At 41.4% G+C, this 19854-nt stretch overlaps 1 protein-coding gene across 2 annotated transcripts; it reads right to left on the bottom strand.

Moving 5' to 3' along the window:
• Positions 1-326: 326 nt before the first annotated feature.
• Positions 327-19643, bottom strand: ELAC1 (elaC ribonuclease Z 1). Of its 2 annotated transcripts, none has more exons than XM_081253069.1 (4): positions 19511-19643; positions 13166-13347; positions 7293-7760; positions 327-5586 (listed from the first exon to the last, which is right to left on the bottom strand). In XM_081253069.1, exons 2-4 carry the CDS (start codon positions 13320-13322, stop codon positions 5120-5122), a joined length of 1092 nt encoding a protein of 363 aa, XP_081109195.1. In that variant the 5' UTR covers positions 13323-13347; positions 19511-19643; the 3' UTR covers positions 327-5119. The 2 variants fall into 2 exon arrangements, with proteins under 2 accessions (XP_081109195.1, XP_081109194.1); XM_081253068.1 differs by having other exon boundaries at positions 13166-13330.
• Between the last annotated feature and the right edge of the window lie 211 nt (positions 19644-19854).

The raw sequence follows: 19854 nt of genomic DNA, 5'->3' as shown, positions 1-19854 counted from the left end.
TACTGAATGCCTAATTTGTTCCAGGGGCTGAGCTAGGCTCTGGGGCACAAAGGGAAACAAAATCAGACACAGTTCTGCTCTTGTGAAGCTCACAGTGCTAGTGCGAAAGAGAAACATCAACTGGATATTCACAGGAACAAAATGAAAATATGAAGTGACAGGCAACAGGAATGTGGGGTGCCGGTACTGTTGAGAGTCACACGCGACCTAGTGGGGAAGTCTGGGAAGGCTTCCAGGAGCATGCGACTGCAGAGCCGTGAGCAGAAGGCCCAGCAAGGGTTAACTTGGGGAGAGGAGGAAGAGCGCTCCAGGCTGAGGGAGCAGGGTCCAGGCCCAGGGAGCCGTCCATGCCAAGACTGTGCAACAACAGGAGCCTCTGACAAAGGACTAAAGGCCCACGTGGCTAGGGCTGCACAAACGAGTGGCGCCGTGCAGTAAGCTTAGCTTGGAGGGGAGGGCAAGGCAAGAACGTTAAAATCTGCGCGCTAGGCTCAGATCTGCATTTTGAAAAAAAATCTCTCTGTGGTATGGAGAGTGGATTGGAATGTTAAAATGTCTTGAAAGGAACTGTTAGCTGCCTGGGGCACCCATCTGGAGACACCAACGGAAATAATTATTTGGAGCAGGGTCTTATCTATGTTTATGTGTTTTAATGTAATTTTTAAACTAAATGACACACACTTACACACATAAGTAGTTCCAAATACCAAATAGTACTAGGGCTCTTAGGCTTATATAAAACAGGCCTCTGCCTGTCCCTCCCCACATCCCTTGCACCTTCCGCTAAGGATCCTCCACTCTTATTCACCCGGTACTTACTGCCACCTGCCCCTTTTAAAAAAACATAATACGGTTAGAGTACTCTTTAGTTTTTACTTCGTACTATGGAAGAAAAGAATTTCTCAATCTTACCCCATGTCCCACCGCACCCCCCCTTAAACTCTATTCTTATCCTGCCAAAGAGTGAACATCACCAGCGTTTCCTTTTTATTCTCCCCATATAAAAAAAAAAAAATACTCTTGACTCATTCAGTACCTAAAAAATCCATCGGTCAGTAAGGACAGAATCAATACATTTCACCATAAATTTACATCTTTGTGAAGACAAAAGTTACCTTCACTCTTACATCTGTCATGAACATATGTGAAGCAGGAAGGATTTTTACCCCTTTAAGAAAGAACGGTCAGATTTTAAGGTGGCATAAGAATATTCAAGGAAATCACAGTTGAATTATATGTGGTGGTTGAAAGACATAATAAAGTTATTTTCACTAGAAGGCAAAAATAATCTTTATAAGACAAATGTCTTGCAAGAGAAGTGTTAAAAAAGTCATTAATTGATGACATTCAATATCATCTGTCAATGGAGTAGTGAAACAGGCCTCTCTTCATGCTGCTGCGGTTTGAGCTAGAAAACAAGTGGGAGATTCTTACCCAGAGTCCAAAACAGTAAGTCAGATGTTTTGACCTTCAGAGAAATCAATCCTAAGGAAATACTCAGAGATACAAAGATTTATGCCCAAGAATATTCATGATAGTATTATTTATAATAATGGAAAACAATCTCAATGCCCCAAAAGTAGGAAAACAGATAAATTATATTACCTCTATAGAATGGAATAATATAAAATCATTAAATTCATGCTTTCAAAGAACAGTTAATACTGTGAGGAAATGTTCATGTTAAGTGAGAAAAAACAGTTGAGGTCAACCTACATGTACAAATATGCATGTGTGTAATATACATAGATCTATAAGCATGTTTAAATATACATAAAATATTTATACACACCTCAATTTTTCAAAGTGCATAAATAAAGACAGCTTTTTCTCCTCATGTGTTCTACCACTCATATACTTCAGAATCACCTGGGGGTGGTTTTTTAAAAATGCAGATTCTTGGGTTCCACCCCAGACCTACTGAATCAGAGTCTTTGGAATCAGAGCCCAAGGATCTCTGGCTACCTATGCACCCTTGTCCACCTATGTACTCCCTTGAGTTATACTGACTTACATATCAGTTTGAGGATCACTGGACCAAAGCGGTAGCTCTCTGGATGGTGGAATTATGAGTAATCATCTTCTTTTCTTGAATCTTTAAAAAAAGTTAACTACTGAGCATATGCTGCTTTTATGTTTAAAAGTTTATTAAAAGTATATTAATGAGGCATGGGTATTTGAAAACAGAGATGATTTGGGGTGTATTTGGGCAAGTCTAAGTACCTTTAGAGAAACAAAGTGCATATTTATTTAAAATAAGCAAGAACCTATGAATTCCTGACAATTGGAAAGTCAGTTTAAGACAAAGAAAATACTATACTCGGTGTAGATATGGAACTTATTACTTCAATCAATTGTCCAGGTAAAAATTATAAATATAATACTTTTCAGAGTATTAAGAAACAGCATTTCTCAGTGTTTCAAGATGCTCCTTGGCAAAAGAGGATTCAGTGATCAAACAAATTTGGGGAACACCACATATTCTAATCCCATCTGGAGTCACATTAACCATGAACAAATTACAAGCTCTAGGAAATCCAATTTAAGATTCACTCTTAATTCTAGCTCCACAAATTCTTAGAATGTGTTCTACCATTAAGAACAAATTCTAGGCCGGAAGAGAGTCCAAGAAAGAACTCTCACCATGAACTGATACCCTACACTTAATGCAACGTATCAATTCGTCCACATTCCCATGTTCTCTGAGGGCTTAGCCCACACTTATCAATAGAGCCTGATTCTAAGGGCTAGAGCTCAAGTCAGCTCTCAAGGAATGCTCAGGAACAGCAAAATTGAGTGGTACGCTATAAAATCAGAAACACTTGAAGGAACTGCATATTTACTTTGGTCTACCTATCAGTCTTTAGCACTTAGACAGTGAGCCTGAAATTCTGTCTTATATTCATTTATGTACTCCCAACACAGTGAATGGGGTACCACCAATCAGGCAGCTAAAATTTTTGGACAAATACAGTAATAAAATGGGCTAGGCACAGGTTCTAAACTTTAGGTCATAAATTCTGTGCATTCATGACATCAAGGCCTCATTTCATTCAGTAAATATTTCTGAGTGCATACTACGGGTGGGTATTTCCAAGAATGCAGAGGTGACTAAGATATAATCTTTACCCACAAGAGCTCCAGGCATTAGAGGTACTAGTAGTAGCCATTCCCTCTTGTACAGGTTTTGGCACACTGTTGGTATCTAATAAATGCTTGTTTGAATTGAGTTCAGAAATCAAGATACACTTTAAGTCTGGTCAACTTTGGTACTTTGGCAGGCCGGGAGCCTAGAGTAGGGCTGAATCAGACCATTCTGGAGACTGCTTCAGAATGACTGAGATACTGAGTAACTAGACCCATCTTGATTATCACTACTCTAGGGATTCCAGACCCATCCAGGAGTCAATTTTTACTAGAAAAGCCCCAGGACCGAAAGGAATTTAACAGTATTCACCATGACAGGATTTCTGAGTAAGTGTACAATAAACTCTTAGGTTCTTGAGATGTTAGTAGATAGTATACGGAGAAATATGACTCAGAAAGGGGTTCAATAGAGTTGACAGGCCTCTGTACTTCAGGACTTTATGCCTTGAAGCAATGTGCTATGCTCCTTTTATACACTGTCTTATTTAATTTTTTCCCTCTTATTTTTCAGTGATAATTTTTCACTGTCTTATTCCTATTTTTCCCATTTTTAGAGATGAGCAAGCTAAAGCTCAGAGAGTAAGTAATCTGCTCCAGAGCACACCATCATGAGGTAAAGAATGGGACTCTGAAATCAGGTCCTTCTGGCACCAAAGACTGGCTGGTGATCCCTGAAGCAGTGCTGTTTTTAATGTACCGATGGGAACTAGAACTCTGCCAGAGGGACACATAGCATACAGGGTTTCCCAAACTGATTTGATTAGGGAATCCTTTTGACTGAATCAGTACTTGAGACTACCTTTCCATTAACACATTTTGAGAAATACTGTGGGAAAATGAGTCAGAGATACCCCATGAAAGACAGAAGGGAGGTGGAAGGCAACTCAGGAAGAAAAGCTATTCTAGAAAGAACATTTACTAAAATTGTGCTCAAAGAATTATTTATTGGAAAGCGTAAACGCAAGTTGGACAGGTATCATTTTTTAACCTCCAGATTCATAAGCTCCAGCTCATAGCTCATTTATGACAAATAATATTTGATAAGATGTTCCAATTCCAACATATTCACTTAGCTAACTTTTTAGGATTTGTTGTAGGATTTGACTTACCTCGTAGTTCAACTCAGTATGTCACTAATTTTTATAAAGTATATTCACAGTGGGAGTTTAAGTTTTAACTTGCTGTGTATCTCAACAGGCCTGCAATATGCATCTTGGGATGAGATAATTCTTCACTGTTTAGGACTGACCAAACTTGGTAGGATCTAGCATCCTGGCCCCTACTGACTAAATACCAGTAGTAACCCCCGCTAGTTTTGACAAGAGACATCCCCACAATTTCAAAACTCCATCTAAGGGAGAGTATCACCTCCAACTGAGAACCACAGGTTTAAAGCAAACTGGAAAGTTCAATAAAATATTAATTGGAGGATAAACACCTAGCCTGACTCTGCACTCAGTATTCAAGCAAAGAATTCAAGACTTAACGTGCCAGCTTCAATCCTTCATATCCAATGTCTCATTACATTTCTCTCTATTCTGTTAATAACACGAACAGATTCAACACAAACTGCCAAAATACCATTTTTAGCCAGGAGGGCCAAGCCCTGCTACTGCTTTGCCAACCACAGCAATAAAGCCGGGCAGAAGCTACGCCCAGGATTGCGTGGCGTACCGGCCACCCTCCGAGGCGGCAGCCACGAAACATGTGCACCTGAATAGTCGATCGTTTTGTCAAGCGTGGACTTGAAGAAGGATTCTGGCTTTACTCTTTTTAAAGTGATCTATTATCACAAAGCTTGCTCCCTTCTCAGTGCTGAGTTAGTTCAGCAACGCAGCTCCATCCTTGTTAGGATTGTTAGGACCCAGATAATTTTAGACCAAAACGACGACAAAAACAACAACAACAAATTTGACTGTTGGTTCAGTAACATATTCACAGACACACCGGAACGCATTCAGGAACGCTGGCTTCATTTCTTGATTGGAATGCCAATCACCATAAAATCTTCTGCTAGAGTCACTTCTTGGAGATCTAACACTGATTCAGCTTGCTTTTTAAGCTCTACGATCCCATCTGTTTCTCCTTCTCTGGCCAAGGCAACTGGTTTGTACCTCTGACTGAAGTGAGTCAGAACGAGCCTCTTGGCTTGGCACAGCTTTGCAAATGCTGCTGCCGTGTGTGGCGTGCTGTGGCCGTGTTCTTTTGCTTTGTCCATCTGGGTGTCATCCAGGGTTGCTTCATGGATCAACAGGTCTGCTTCAAAGCACAGCTTCACTCCTCCATCATCCACAACCCCAGAACAGTCACCCAAAATGCAGATTTTTCTTCCAACAATAGGCTTCTTTAAGACATCTTGGGGAGAAATTGTAACTCCGTTTTCCAAAACAACAGAAATTCCATTTTTCAGCTTCCCATAGGCAGGACCTGGCGGAACACCTAACGACAGAGGCAGATAACATCATGTCATGGGAATGGCATTTATGACTTGTTAAGGGAGTCTGTTTCAACAGCACAGCAAATAGCAAATGGAAAAGGCATCCAATTCTTTTCATGATTGTTATAAATATTTTATTACTTGTGGAAAACTGGAATATTTATACATTTTTAAAAGTTCACTGTTGGCTATTGATATTAGCAATGCCCGAGTACTTAAAACATTTCCAAGCACACGTGTCAGATGAGTTTTAAGCTCTTAAGTCCCACTAAAACCTTATTACAGTCAAGATAACAGCCTTGATTCTCTGCTGTGCATGGGAATAACATTATTTGAGAGTGCCGTATTTAATAAGCTCATCTTTGGGTAAAATTAAAGAGCCCATTTAAATGACAAGGTACCAACAAACTAACATAATAAAAAAAAACTGTTAGAGGGGATTGTCTGGATCACAAGATCAAGCAGAATTTCAGGCAGTTATAAATAATCAATCTTCTTTGTAGATAGGGGCAGTTCCATGTTTACCAAACTAGGCTTAAATCTCATATTAATCGAGAATAACACCTGATCATCACTCTGGGCAACACATACAAACAAACAGAATGTGTTCACTAATTCCAACACAGATCATGTTTAAAGTTTCCCAATACAACAGTATTTTCACAGGTTTTTAGATAATAAAAATACCTTTGGCCTAAGGCACTTTTCCTCATTACTTAGCATTTTGTTTTAGTTGGGACAGAAAGACATTGCATAAGTAAAGAAAAGACACACAAAAAAACAGCACCATCACCATGTTTTCACAGGCTCTGTTGTAGCCATGCCAAGGAAGGTGGTATGCTGGAGGAATGATGTACCTGGACACTGCTTTGGGAGAGGCGCTGAAGAACTCTCACACATGATGGCCTAGCACGGAGGACGTATGAAGCCTTTGATGGGCCCCAAGCCAATCTCTGGATGCTTGCTTCCAAGCGTGATGAACCCAGGTATATAAAACTGGTTAAGGCAGTGTTCTAAACACCAAATTAACTTAATCAAGGTTGATTGACTAGGCAAAGTCAATAAAGAAGGAAAACCCAGAAAGCAGTTGGTCGGAGTTGCAAGGTTAAGAACTATGGCAAAAAGTCTCTGGCCAAAGATGTCATTGAAAACATATTTCAAAAAGATGACATGAGGGCTTCCCTGGTGGCACAGTGGTTGAGAGTCCACCTGCCAATGCAGAGGACGCGGGTTCGTGCCCCGGTCCGGGAAGATCCCACATGCCGCGGAGCGGCTGGGCCCGTGAGCCATGGCCACTGAGCCTGCGCGTCTGGAGCCTGTGCTCACAGTGGGAGAGGCCACAACAGTGAGAGGCCCGCGTACTGCATAAAAAAAAAAAAAAAAAAGATGACATGAAAAAATAAAAGCCTAGACCTGAGACAACAGGTCCACTCCACCAACCAAGATAGTAAAAGCTGAAGATAAGACAGATCAAGAATGTGCATCTAGGGAGCTGAAGAGAGAATTCAAATAGATACTTGGTTTTTGCTCTGTATAGCATATTTTGGCCCCAAGAATTTCCCTTAATAAACAAACTTTGGGCAAAGGAAGTAAGTAGAGAAAATGTCAGTTTTTGGCCTGGGAGACAAGAAAAGAAGGTTTCTATGACACTTCTAACTGCTCTGGTTAACAACAACTCGACTGACGAGAAAGGAAAAAAAACACTTACCAAGATCTTTCAGTTTCTGTGCATTGAGTTTACCTGGGCGTTTCTTCTCCACAACTGAAAATCCAAAGGAGGGTATTCGATGAAAGAGGCGAAATGCTTTCACAACAAACTGTTCATCATCAACCAGGAGGTATGAGTTTTCTTCTGAGTCTAACAGGATAGTTCTTCCCTGTCCGTCTTTGGGAGGGTGGTCTGCTTTATTCACGTGTACAAATTCTTTCAGTTCTTCTGTAGGACACTGATCCGCTGTAGGCACCAGCTCATGGACCACATAAGGGAAGACCAACTCCGTGTGAGAAAGTTCCATGGTTTGCCAGATAAAGTCCCGAAGCCCAGCAGGGCCATAGATTTCAATCGGCTGTTTCGTGACCATGGAGCCACTCTGCAGGCTGATTGTGCAGAGGAGGCCAGGAAGGCCAAAGAAATGATCTCCATGAAGATGCGTGATGAAGATCTTAGTAATTCTCCCTTTTGATTGAGGCAGAGAAGTAAATTTGGGAATTTTTCAGAAATAAAACCCATACAAAGCTACTTGAAACATGCATAACAACTTACATAGAAAGCAATAAAATGAATTTAGAAGTTCTACTTATCACCATAAACTTATTTCTTTATATTCTTCTACATGATTCTAGAAGCAAGAAAGATAGGTATTATTTTACTAGATGGTTTTAATAAGATACAACTTTTTTTCATAAAACATCCTCAAATTACACATTGTTACAGTTTTAAGAGTATTTTCCTACACATCCTCTTACTGGAAAAAAAAAAAAAAAAAAGGAAAAGCATACCAAAATGATTCACATAAGTTACCAGATAGGCCACAAGTGTTAAAAACATTTGGCAGTTACACTGCCCCCTACTGCTCCCTCTGAGAACAGCAAATATGAACAGTACTTCCAGCATAAAAATGTTCCCCTGGCTCCAACGGACTGGACCAGTGCCTGAATTCAAAATTGCCTTTTAAGGACTCCACACTGGACAGAGATTAACTAACCAAGCCAGAGCCTGCTTGTCTGGGTGAGGCTGAAGAAGGAGAAAAAGGAAGGGGGGTGAGGGAGGGAGAGGAAAGGAAGGAGGGAGAAGGAGGGAGGTGGAAAGGGAGTGGGGTGAAGAACCGAGGGGGAGGAAGTGGGCAATAGATGCAGAGTGCAGTTCAGAGGGTAGATCCCCCATGGTGCTATGGAAAGGCATGTGGGCCCCTCCCTTTCTCTCAATCTGAACTAATACAACGGCTTTTCCAGTGCATAGTGACTTAGGTTGTAACTTGATTTAGCCATTGGTAAACTGAATTTACTCCTGGTATGTGGCAGGATGCCACATCAACATTTTTCTCAGATGCACCACAAGGCCTTTTAAAAGCAACAATCACAATTAACACATTTTTAGTATAACAGTGGCTTCCAGTCCTAGCTCATGGCCCACCCATTTCAAACATTTGATACCATAAAAGAACAGGAACAGTTTATCGATGCCATAAAAGAACAGGAACAGTTTATCGATGCCATAAAAGAACAGGAATAGTTTATGGTGATGGGATTTGTCCTGTGACATCTAGGTAACAGTGTTCTCCAAGCGAGTGTTCCCAGTGTTACTACACCAAGCCAGGGCCCTGTGGCAGAGAATAGACTGGGCAGAGGCTGATCTTGAACCTTGAAAATCGCCAGGAGGCACGCTAGAAGTTTCCTCAACATGCTCCTTTTTGTTTTCTCTTTTTAGTCCTCGCTTTTGCAGTTTTTTGACTTCTGGAACCCTTTCCTTTCCCCCTTCCTGCTGTCTGGGCTGCCAACACACCCCCAAGTGTGACCTGAGGACTCAAGAGACAAAAGAACTACAACAGTTGTTGAGTCTCATGCTGACCTCAAAACTGCCAAATCAGACTTTCTGGGCCTCTCCCTATCTACTGCAAAACACAGCCAAGACTGAACACCAAAACAATCTGTGAACTCAAAGCAAGTGAGATAAATTAAGTAAGAAAAGGTACTTCCCACAGATATCACAGTTTCAGGGAAGACAAACATTTCATTTTTCAAGAAAGTTGATTTCAGAGGGAGAAGGAATGGCAACCACAATTATCAAAGGTAAGAGGAAGCTATCAAATGAAAAAAGAAAAATGCATGAGTTCCCTTTCACTTAAGATCACGAAAGTTACCAGGGAAAATGTCATCCATATAGGAGTAGAATACTAAGCATCCTCTAAGGGATAATGCAGTGGTATTTACTGCCGTAGGAAAATGTCTGCAATACATCATTCATACGTAATATTCAGTTGAAAAAAAGCAGGTCACACCAAGTATAGTTCGATTCCATTTATGCAAAATTATACACAAACACACACACACATACACGTACACCATTACCATATCTACATGTATAGAAAATTCACCAAAGAGAGGGGGATTTAGGCTTTTCTTATTTATATTTTTCTGCTTTGTTTGAACTTTTACAATGAGCATGTATAATTATTATAATCATTTTTAAAATTATACTTTTATAATACTTTTTGTAATCATTTTTGAGGGAAAAAAGGCCTAAGCTCACTCTTTAAAATTATGAAAAAAATAGATATGGCAAACCTACACTTTTTCATCAGATGCTTGCATATTAGGACCAAGGAAACTTGCAAGAAGTGTATCTAGAGAAACAGAAAATACTTCCTTATGAAACCCATGAAACATTATTACCCCAGGAGGTAGTATAAGCTAAAAGGGCTTCAATGACTCCAACAGTGATAGGTCCATATTGGGTTATTGAGAGAAACCAAGATGTTTTGAGGGTGCTGCATTCCAGGTTGAGACAGGGGCTTCTGAAGCGCTAGAGTGTCTCAGCTAATGTTCTGGGATTACCATATCACCCTCCTCTCTGAAGCCAGAAAATTTCTTCTTAAGTCAACAAAAATTTTGTAAACTAAAGGTTCCCTTAGATTTTATTTTATTATTATTTTTTGCCCAACTTTTATTTTAAAAAGCTCGAGCTTTGTGAATTGTTTAAAAAATATATTAAAAAGCTGTAAAATATAAAACACTAGAGAAAGGTATTGTGGCAGATAGAGTTAAGGTGGTGCATGGGTACCACCATGGCCCCTGCCTCCTGCTGTTCATATCCTTCTATAATTCCTTCTCCTTGAGTGTGGGTGGGACTGGGCACTTACTCCTAACCAGTAAAATATGGCACAAGGATGCAATACGATTATGTCATTTACAAGACTCCATCTTGCTGGCAGACTTGCTCTGGAGTCTCTCTCCCTTGCTGGCAGTAATCGAGCAAGCTACCCTGAAGCAGAAACCCCCATGACGAGGAACTATAGGAGGCCTCTAGTTGCTACAGGCAGCCTCAGTCGTACAACTACAAGGATTCTGCCGACAACCTGAGTGAGCACTGAAAACAGATTCTTCCCCTAGTGGAGACTCTGATGAGACTGCAGACCTGGCCAAGGCCTGGATTGCAGCCTAGTGAGACCCTGAAGCAGAGAATCCAGCTAAACCAGGCCCGAACTCCCTGACCCACAGAAACTATGAGATAATAAATGCAAATAACCCACTAAATTTATAATCTGCTATGCAGCATTAGATAACTGATACAGGTACTAAATAAACAGTGAAGACTTACCCTACACCCAAACCTCTTAACACAACAGTTACTTGTTTCTATTTTAATCACCCTGCCACCTTAACCCCTACTCTCTAAACTGTTAAATATTACAGCCTCCACTCTGGCATGTGGAGGCATGTTCTCATGAAAGGAACCCCTGTGTGATCCAAGGGAAGTAAAGCATAATACCTGCTCTGACCTCAGGGTTTCAACATAAGACAGTATATAATTAGGGTTGAACTGTGTACACCTCAAGGCCACGTGTCCCAAGTGCATTAGTTCCTTCTTCCAACAGCTCTTTTCCTAACTCCCAATCTTGGTCTGGGACATCATCACCTGTAACTTGTAATAATTCTTCACTTCTTCACAGACAAGACATTTACTCAGTCACCACCTCCTGTTGGCTCTATAAGTATCTCTTTGAGTCTCTCATCTTCATCCTTATCCCTACTTCCTGCTTCAACATCTTCATCTTCTCTCTCTCTCAGGTGAATGTCACTGCCTTGGAACTGGTCTCCTGATGCCAATCTCTCTCTCCCAATATATTTGCCACTGGAAAACTGTCCTAAAACACAAATCAGACCATGTCATTGCTCGGCTTACATTTTTCTTTTTTTCGGCTTAAAATTTTTTAATGATTCCTTGTTGCCAATAGAATAAGGTCCAGATACCTTAGAATACCACAGGAGTCCTCATAGTCTGCCCTTACTTACTTCCTTAAGCATTCTTATCTCTCATCTATCCAGCCAAGTACTCAAAGTTCTGGATAGCTTAATATTCCCCAAACATGTCATTTCTCTCCTAGACACTCTTGCTCACTTTGTTGTCTGTTCCTTGAAGGTCCATCCCTACTTCTCTCCCCAGAGAAACTTCTATTCATCTCTTACATCCTAGCTCAACTGTTACCATCTCTAGGTTGCTTTCCCTGAACACACAGGTACAGTTAGTGTCCCCCTCCTTAGTGCTTCAAAAGTAGTTAGAAAACACCTCCATTATCCTTACTTATCAAATTACACCATGACTGTCTGCATGTCAGTTTTCACCACTAGACCAAGAATCCTTGGATGATAGAACTATACTTCCTTTAGTCATCAAATGCTAGGTACTGTGATGAGTGGTAGGAATTTCAATAACTACCATTTATCAGGACCTAACAAGTGAGAGGCACTGTACTGAGTGCTGAACATCTTATTCATGCATTAACTGAACAGATATTACTAGGCATCTACTAGGTATGTAAGTGATCACTGAGTTTATTGTACAGGGAAATAAACAGTGACCACAGAAACAACTATTTAAATAACATAATTTTAGATATCGATGATGCTAAGAAGTCAATAAAAGTAGCACAAAATAGTAGAATGCCTGGGGTGAGGAGAAATTACTTAACCCCAGAGGTCCAGCCTTTGAGAAGACAGCATTTGAGCTAAGATTGAACTGATGAGAAGGAGACAACCACACAGAGAAGCGATTATTATATACAATTCTCACAACACCCCTTCTAAGCCGAGTTTTTAACCCCATTTTAAAGGTGAGGAAAGTAAAGCTTAAGCTGGCTGATCTGCTAAGGTAATAAGCCGAGACCCAGCTGGGACCGGAACCCTGGTCTGCCTGACTCTGGGCCAAGGCTCTGGTGAACACTGTCCTCTTCAGTCTGCCTGGTGCTAAGCCCACTCTGTTCCCTATGGCTGGGACGCCCCTCTTCTCCCAGCCCAGGGCACCCTTCCCCCTCCTCTAACAACTCACAGGTCGCCTTCTCTGAGGATGACCCCAAGTGGAAAAGAACATTTCACTCCCCAGAACACCTACCACCCTTTGTATTCTCTCATGATACTTCTACCTATCTCCTGCTGGAAATAAGTATGTTCCTGTGCTTGGGCAGTGTCTATTCAATATGTCTGACGTAACCCACTCCATCCTCCATGCCCTAAGCCTATAGAAATCCTTGCTCTCAACATTTACAGGAAGAATCAAAAGTAAATACATAAATAAGGAAGGAAGGGAGGGAGGGAGGGAGGGAGGAGGGAAGGAGGGAAGGAGGCAAGGAAGGGAGGAAGAAGGAAGGAAGGAAGGAAGGAAGGAAGGAAGGAAGGAAGGAAGGAAGGAAGATAGTTCAGTGGGTATGGCCAGACACCCCAGCACCTTCCAAGTATTGCCAGGGCTCCAGCACTGAAATGGAGTGCAACTGTCAGGGCTGTTTCTAAGCAAAAGGCCCAAGGAGAGCCAAGAAAATGAAGCAGGACAAGAGACAGCCTTAACGAGAGAGCTGAATGCACACTAACCTGCTTTAAGTTGGCTTTTCATAAGCTGCGTCTGGGTTCCCTCCCCACAGTCAAAGAGCCAGCACTCGCCTTCACACCGAAGGACCAGAGCAGAGGCACCCCGGGTTGGGGATGGGTATGCTGCGCCTGTCCCCAGAAATGTCACATCCATAGACATCTTCCACCCTGGAACGAGAATATCCCTTAGGGATTATTACACAGCGCTGCTCAAAATCACCAAAAACAGGTTCTTGTGAGTTTTAACTATTACCTATGTTTTGGTTATTAAGAATAGTTTGGATTCCTGTTCTCTGATAGTTTTCCACAGAAATCCGAAGAAAGATTTTAGTAACTCTTAATCCGTTAAAAACCACAAATTACCAAACCTTGTATGACTGCTCACACAGACAAAAATAAATGTTAAAAAAGCCAAACCCAGTCAATTAATAACTATAATTGAATTCCAACTATATGACATTCTGGAAAAGGCAAAACTATGGGAATGGTAAAAACCCAGTGGTTTGACTCTACAAGGTGGGTACTATATCATCATCCCCATTTTAGAGATGGGGAGGCTGAGGCACAGAGAGGTAGTGACTTGCCTAGGGTCCCAGGGCTAGTAAGTGGCAGAGCTAGGATTCAGACACCAGGACACTAGCTCCAGGGCAACTCTATCATGTCACCTTCTGTCTTAAGCATTCCTTATGTTGTAGCTTTATTATCCATAACAAAGGTCCAGGTGACACCTTAATTTCAGATGTCTAGCCTCTAGAATTGTGCAAGAATAAATTTCTGTTGTTAAAAAAAAAAGGACAGTGGTTTGGGGGAAGGGGGATGAATAGGTGGAGCACACGGGATTTTTAGGACATGGGATTTAGCACATGGGATTTTTTAGCAAAACTATTCTGTATGATACAGTAAAGACAGACACACGTCATTGTACATTGGTCAAAACCCACAGAATATACAACACAAAGAGTGAATGAACCCTAATGTAAACTTTAGTTAATAATAATGTATCAGGGAACCAGATCCCACATGCATGCCGCAACTAAGAGTTCACATGCCACAACTAAGGAGCCCACTAAGGCGCTGCAACTAAGGAGCCTGCCTGACGCAACTTAGACCCAGTGCAACCAAATAAATAAATATTTAAAAAAATAATGTATCAATATTGGCTCATCACTACCACACTAATGTAAGATGTTAATATTAGTGGAAATTGGGGGGAGGAGTGGGTATATAAGAACTCTGTACTTTCTGCTTATTAATTTTTTTAAAAAGTCTTTCTAATAAATAAACAACTCTAGTGAGATTCTGGGCAAGAGCTGGAATTTAATTATGCTCACTGAGTGATAACTCTGGTGCCCGTGGTGAGCAGCCCTTTCTCTGAACCCTCATAAACCACAGCAATGCTCTACAATACTCTACAGTAATGCTAATACCACACAGTAATGCTGAGTGAATGTCTCACTCCCCTAATAATAGAGTCCATGAGGGGTTAGCACCTGGGCTTCTGATCTTATAAGTGATCAGCCATAACCTGTTGAGTGTGTAGATTTCTGCCAACTCCTGAGATCTTTTTTTCCTTTTCCTACTTTTGGGCACATCTATCTCTGATATACTTCTGTGATAGGAGATATGCATCAAATAAAATAAGCACAAACTCAAACTTATATATCAATATAACCAATTATAGAGCATCCACATTGATGGCAGGGAAGAAAACAAACATATAAGTTTAAGAAAAACTACTAAAACAAGAAAATTTGACAGCGAGCTAGATAAATATATCATCTATAGGGAAAAAAATCTATCAAAAACTTTTCTCAGTCCTAGCAATAACCAGATAAAAATAAAAATGAGGAAAATACCCCTCAGTCACAAGAGAAAAATAAGCCTTATAAAATAACTAGAAAGTTAATAGGAAAGGAATAGACCCTAAAAGACCCAAAAAGAGATACACATTAGCTTCCCTGATAGGAAGATTTACTATCACAGAAATGTCTATCTTTTCATAATTAATGTATATATATTTAATGTAAATTCTATCAGATTTCCAGTGGGATTTATCTTGGAACAAAAGCAACCCAAAGATCACATGGAAGAAAAAAATACATGTCTGAGAATGGGCAAGAAAAGCACACAAAGCACTGAGTAGTGACTTAACTTTTCTAGATATTAACACTTACTACACTAATCAGGCATAAAGAAAACAGAACAATATTGGCACAAAAATAGAGGTGTCAGAGAAGGGACAGTCCAGAAATAAACCCAGGTACGTACAGAAATCAATATACAACAAAAGTATAAAAAGGGTGGCTTTTTTAATGAACAACACTGACATAATTGGCTACTTCTGCAGCAAAAAGTAAAGCAAGATTCTTATTTTGCATTGTATATAAAAATACATTCCATATGGTTTAGAAATGTAAATGTGAAAGGTCCAAAAAAATATGTTCAAAAAATTAGGAGAATATGTATATAACTTTGGGGATTAGAAAGCCCTTAATGGCAAGACATGAAACCCAGAAATTTTTTAAAACGACATTTTTACTACATAACAACTTTCATATATCAAGATTCTTAAAGTCAAAGGACCAAAAAAAACACCTGGAGAAAACTGTACGGTATGATAAAGGGTTAATGCCCCTAAGAAATGGTCCAAGTAAATGCATTAATAAAAACAAAAAAACTGATAAAATAGAAAAATAAGCAATGAATATACACAGGAAATTCACAGTAGAAATCCAAATGGCCAATAAGCATGAAAAGTGCTCAGTCACCCAGTAGTTAGAAGAAATGCAAGTTAAAGAAAAAGAGACATTATTTTCCACACATCAGCTGGCAAATATTAATGCTATCCAGTGCTAACCAAGACAAGGGAAAATGGGTACCTGCATTTTACTAGTGGTGTTAGTATGAATTGCTATTGTGTTCTGGGAGGGTAATCTGGCAATATATATTACCAATAATAATGATGCTGCTAATAGCAACATACTTTATTTTTTTTTTTTTTTTTTTTTTTTTTTTGCTGTACGCGGGCCTCTCACTGCTGTGGCCTCTCCCGTTGCGGAGCACAGGCTCCGGACACACAGGCTCCGCGGCCATGGCTCGCGGGCCCAGCCGCTGCGCGGCATGTGGGATCTTCCGGGATAGGGGCACGAACCCGTGTCCCCTGCATCGGCAGGCGGACTCTCAACCACTGCGCCACCAGGGAAGCCCTAGCAACATACTTTAACCCAGCAATCCCATTTTGGGGAATCGATCTTACAGAAATAAAGGATCTGTGTACAATGATGTTTATTGTGCTACTTTTAAGGAGGCTAAAATTTGGAAACCATATGAATATATATATACATATATATATATATATATATATATATATATATATCAATAGGGAAACAACTGAACACTTTATTGTATATTCACATCATGAACTATTTATTCTACAGTTCAGCCAGGTCTGTAACTCTTGTCCTGAAGGGATGACAATGAGAAAAGTTACAGATGGTTATGGCATAATCTCATTTTTATAACAATGCCCAAACCCCTACATTATACAAGACAGTCTGGTGAGGAAGAATGTACACCATATTGCTAATATTGGTTATCTCAGGGGTGATTAAAATGATGGTGGTGATAGTGGAGATTATTAACTTCTCTTTTAAATTTTTGAATTGTTTTTGGTTGCAATAAGCAGCATTTCATTTATTTATTTGATTTTAATTTATTTTATATCTAATTTACTTAATATTGATGGTTTGTTTTTGTTTTTGTTTTTGCGGTACGCGGGCCTCTCACTGCTGTGGCCTCTCCCGCTGCGGAGCACAGGCTCCGGAGGCACAGGCTCAGCGGCCATGGCTCACGGGCCCAGCCGCTCCGCGGCATGTGGGATCTTCCCGGACCGGGGCACGAACCCGCGTCCCCTGCATCGGCAGGCGGACTCTCAACCACTGCGCCACCAGGGAAGCCCAATAGTGATGATTTTTAAGAAATGTGTCATAATGCTGAACATGCTCTTCTAACTACATATCCAGGTGGGTGGTACGTCTCTCCACCCCCCACACAAGCCTTCAGGTTATTGCTAGTGTCCTTTCCATGTGTCACTCCACATTTTCACTTCCAAGATCAGGACTTCCTCTGATAATATTTGCAGAGGCTTTCTTATTGGATTGCAGTTTGCAAGAGGCGGAAGAATACACAGAATGTAGAAAGTTGAAAATTTAAGGTAATAAATGCAGAAAGTATAATAGAATATAATCGCTTTGCATGTGTAACAAATAATAGATCTAAGCCAGTGGTACGGAACCCTGGAGAGTATGAGAGTATTAGAATCACCTAGAGAGCTTTTAAAACATAGCAATGATTGGGCTCCATCCCAGAACAATTAAACAGGAAATTCTGCAAGAGACGTGTGTTTTAGAATTAAAAAAAAAAAATTCTTCCCCTGTGATTCCAACATGCAGTCAGTTTTGACAACCACTTAGTGAAAGGCTAATGGAGAACTATAATGGATGGATCGGGCTGACATGAGCTCACTAGTCAACTGGTCAACCTTTTTTTAAAAAAACTTTTGTTATGAAAAATTTCAAACACAGATTAATATAATGCACTGTCACATACCCATCACCGAGCTTAAACAATTATCAACTCATGGTCAGCCCTGTTTCATCTTTATCCCTCACCCATCGTCTAAGAATACTTGACAAGTGATATTATTGGGTACTTCCATCAAGGAGCACATGCTGTCTGGCTGTCTCTCTTTTTCTGACGTTAACAGCCACTAATGATCATTTCCAGGATCAATTATTTCATTAGGGGTTGCCAAGCTGATATTCTCTCATTCCTTCTGTGGTTATTAGCTGGCATCCTTCTGTAATTCCCTGATCAATTAGTTAGTCACCCTGCAATACAATTTGTACCAGTGATCAATCTTGACACCACAAAGAGAGACAAGACCTAATCCAACTCCTGATGCGATGTAACATGAAGTACACAGTAATTTAGGTTTTCTTGCCAAAAAGTATAACCTGCATCTGGAAAAGGCTGTTATCTAAATACCAGTTTATTAAAGGACACCACAGGGATGGAAAAAGCAAAATTCAGTATGTAAGAAACATTACAGGACAAATGACTTGGCTTCTTCAACAAGTGAAATACAAGGAAAAACAATAATAAAGAGGAAGGAGATGAAGAGATATGAGCCGTCAACCAAGTGTAGCATGTGAAGCTTGTGTGACTCCTGATTTGGACAACCAGATAATAGGAGAAAAAAAGAGAGACAACAGGGGATATGTAAACTTTCACTGGATAGATGGTAACATGAAATTCTTATGAGATTGATAATGGTTTTATATTTAAGGAGTTACTGTGTTCTATAGACATAAACAAGTATTTAATGGATGAAACGGTACATTTAGACTTTAAAATAATCCAGTGGGGGTGAAGGTACCAGATGAAACTGACTGTGAGTTGGTACATTCAGTACATGATTCTATTTTTGTATATATTTGAAAGTTTCCATAATAAAAAGATGGAAAACAAGCCAAATAATCAACTCTTCCACTAGGTCGGAAGTAATCAGAAGTTAATTTATTTAATCAGTGGTGCATGTTTTGTGACATGCACCATTCTAAGCACTAGGAAATAAGTGACCAAACCAGATTTTGATCCCTGTCTTTTTGGACAAAAAAAACCCAAAAAACAAAAAACAAAAAACCCAGCCGCTTGTTTTCTCATGACTGTGAACCACTTTGGAGGAAGTGCACATTCCGGGCGAGAACACAGCACACGATCGATCGCAGTACTGTCACTTGACACTCTGGGCCAGTGGTTCTCAGTCCCGGCTCCATATCACAAACACCTGGTGATTCTGGGGCCTCAGCACTTGGAAGGCTTCCCAAAGATTCTAAAGGCTGCCGGGTTCAGAACGAGTTTCTAGGCAGGCAGTGCCAACCCTGCAATCAGCCAGTGGTGCAGGTAGGGCAGATACTGCCAGCCTCCATTTTAGAGATGAAAAAAGCGTGACCCGCGAGATAGAGTGAGTGGCCAAGGCCGAGCCAGGGCCAGAAGCCAGGTCTCCAACCGTTGGCCAGCCAAGCCTCTCCTCCTAGTCAGCATCAGTGTAGCAAAAGGAGGGGTGGGCGTCGGCAGGAGCGCCGGGCAACTGAGGCCCCCGTCTGGGGGTGGGGGGGGACAAGGCGCGTCCTCGCTCCCCGGCGCTCCCGGGCCTGGGTCCTCTGCTCCGGTCCCGGCCCGCGAGTCCGCAGGAAGCGCGCCCTCAGCCCGCTCGGCGGGCGCGTGGGGGGCCTCAGCGGCGCAGACCCTGGCCCGCCCCCCTCCGGCGCGCCCTGCCCCACTCACCCACTCCCCGAGACCCGCGGCAAGAGCCGAGGGAGGCGCAGGCCCGCAGCGAGGCCCAGCCGTCCACGGGGACACGACGCGCGCGGGCGGAAGTGCGCCGCCGGCCGTGCCCGCGTGAGGCCGCTCTAGGAGGCGCCGGAGGTCCGCGCTCTGTGGTTCTCGCCGGAGCTCAACCGCGCGCGCCTGGCCATCCGCTCTGTCCTGCCGTGGGACTCCCTCTCCTTCACTCGCCCGCACCAGCGCGCTTGGTTCGATGGTGGCGGTAACCCGTGAGGACTAGAGCCCCCAAGGTGAAAAACGTCTACTGTTAAGCTTTTTGTTTTCCGTGTAATGTTTCCAAACAA

This window comes from Mesoplodon bidens (genome assembly GCF_964165515.1).
Source record: "Mesoplodon bidens genome assembly, chromosome: 13".
Lineage (NCBI taxonomy): Eukaryota > Metazoa > Chordata > Mammalia > Artiodactyla > Ziphiidae > Mesoplodon > Mesoplodon bidens.
This window is presented reverse-complemented; position numbering and strand designations above follow the sequence as displayed.

What these genes read in the sequence shown, in the direction of transcription:
- ELAC1 (XM_081253069.1), bottom strand. Translation starts at nt 13,322, where the DNA reads ATGTCTATGGATGTGACATTTCTGGGGACAGGCGCAGCATACCCATCC. An exon ending in GAAAAGCCAACTTAAAGCAG is followed by an intron (nt 7,761 to 13,165) that starts GTTAGTGTGCAT and finishes CTCAATCAAAAG; the next exon opens with GGAGAATTACTAAGATCTTC. An exon ending in ACAGAAACTGAAAGATCTTG is followed by an intron (nt 5,587 to 7,292) that starts GTAAGTGTTTTT and finishes CTCTGTCGTTAG; the next exon opens with GTGTTCCGCCAGGTCCTGCC.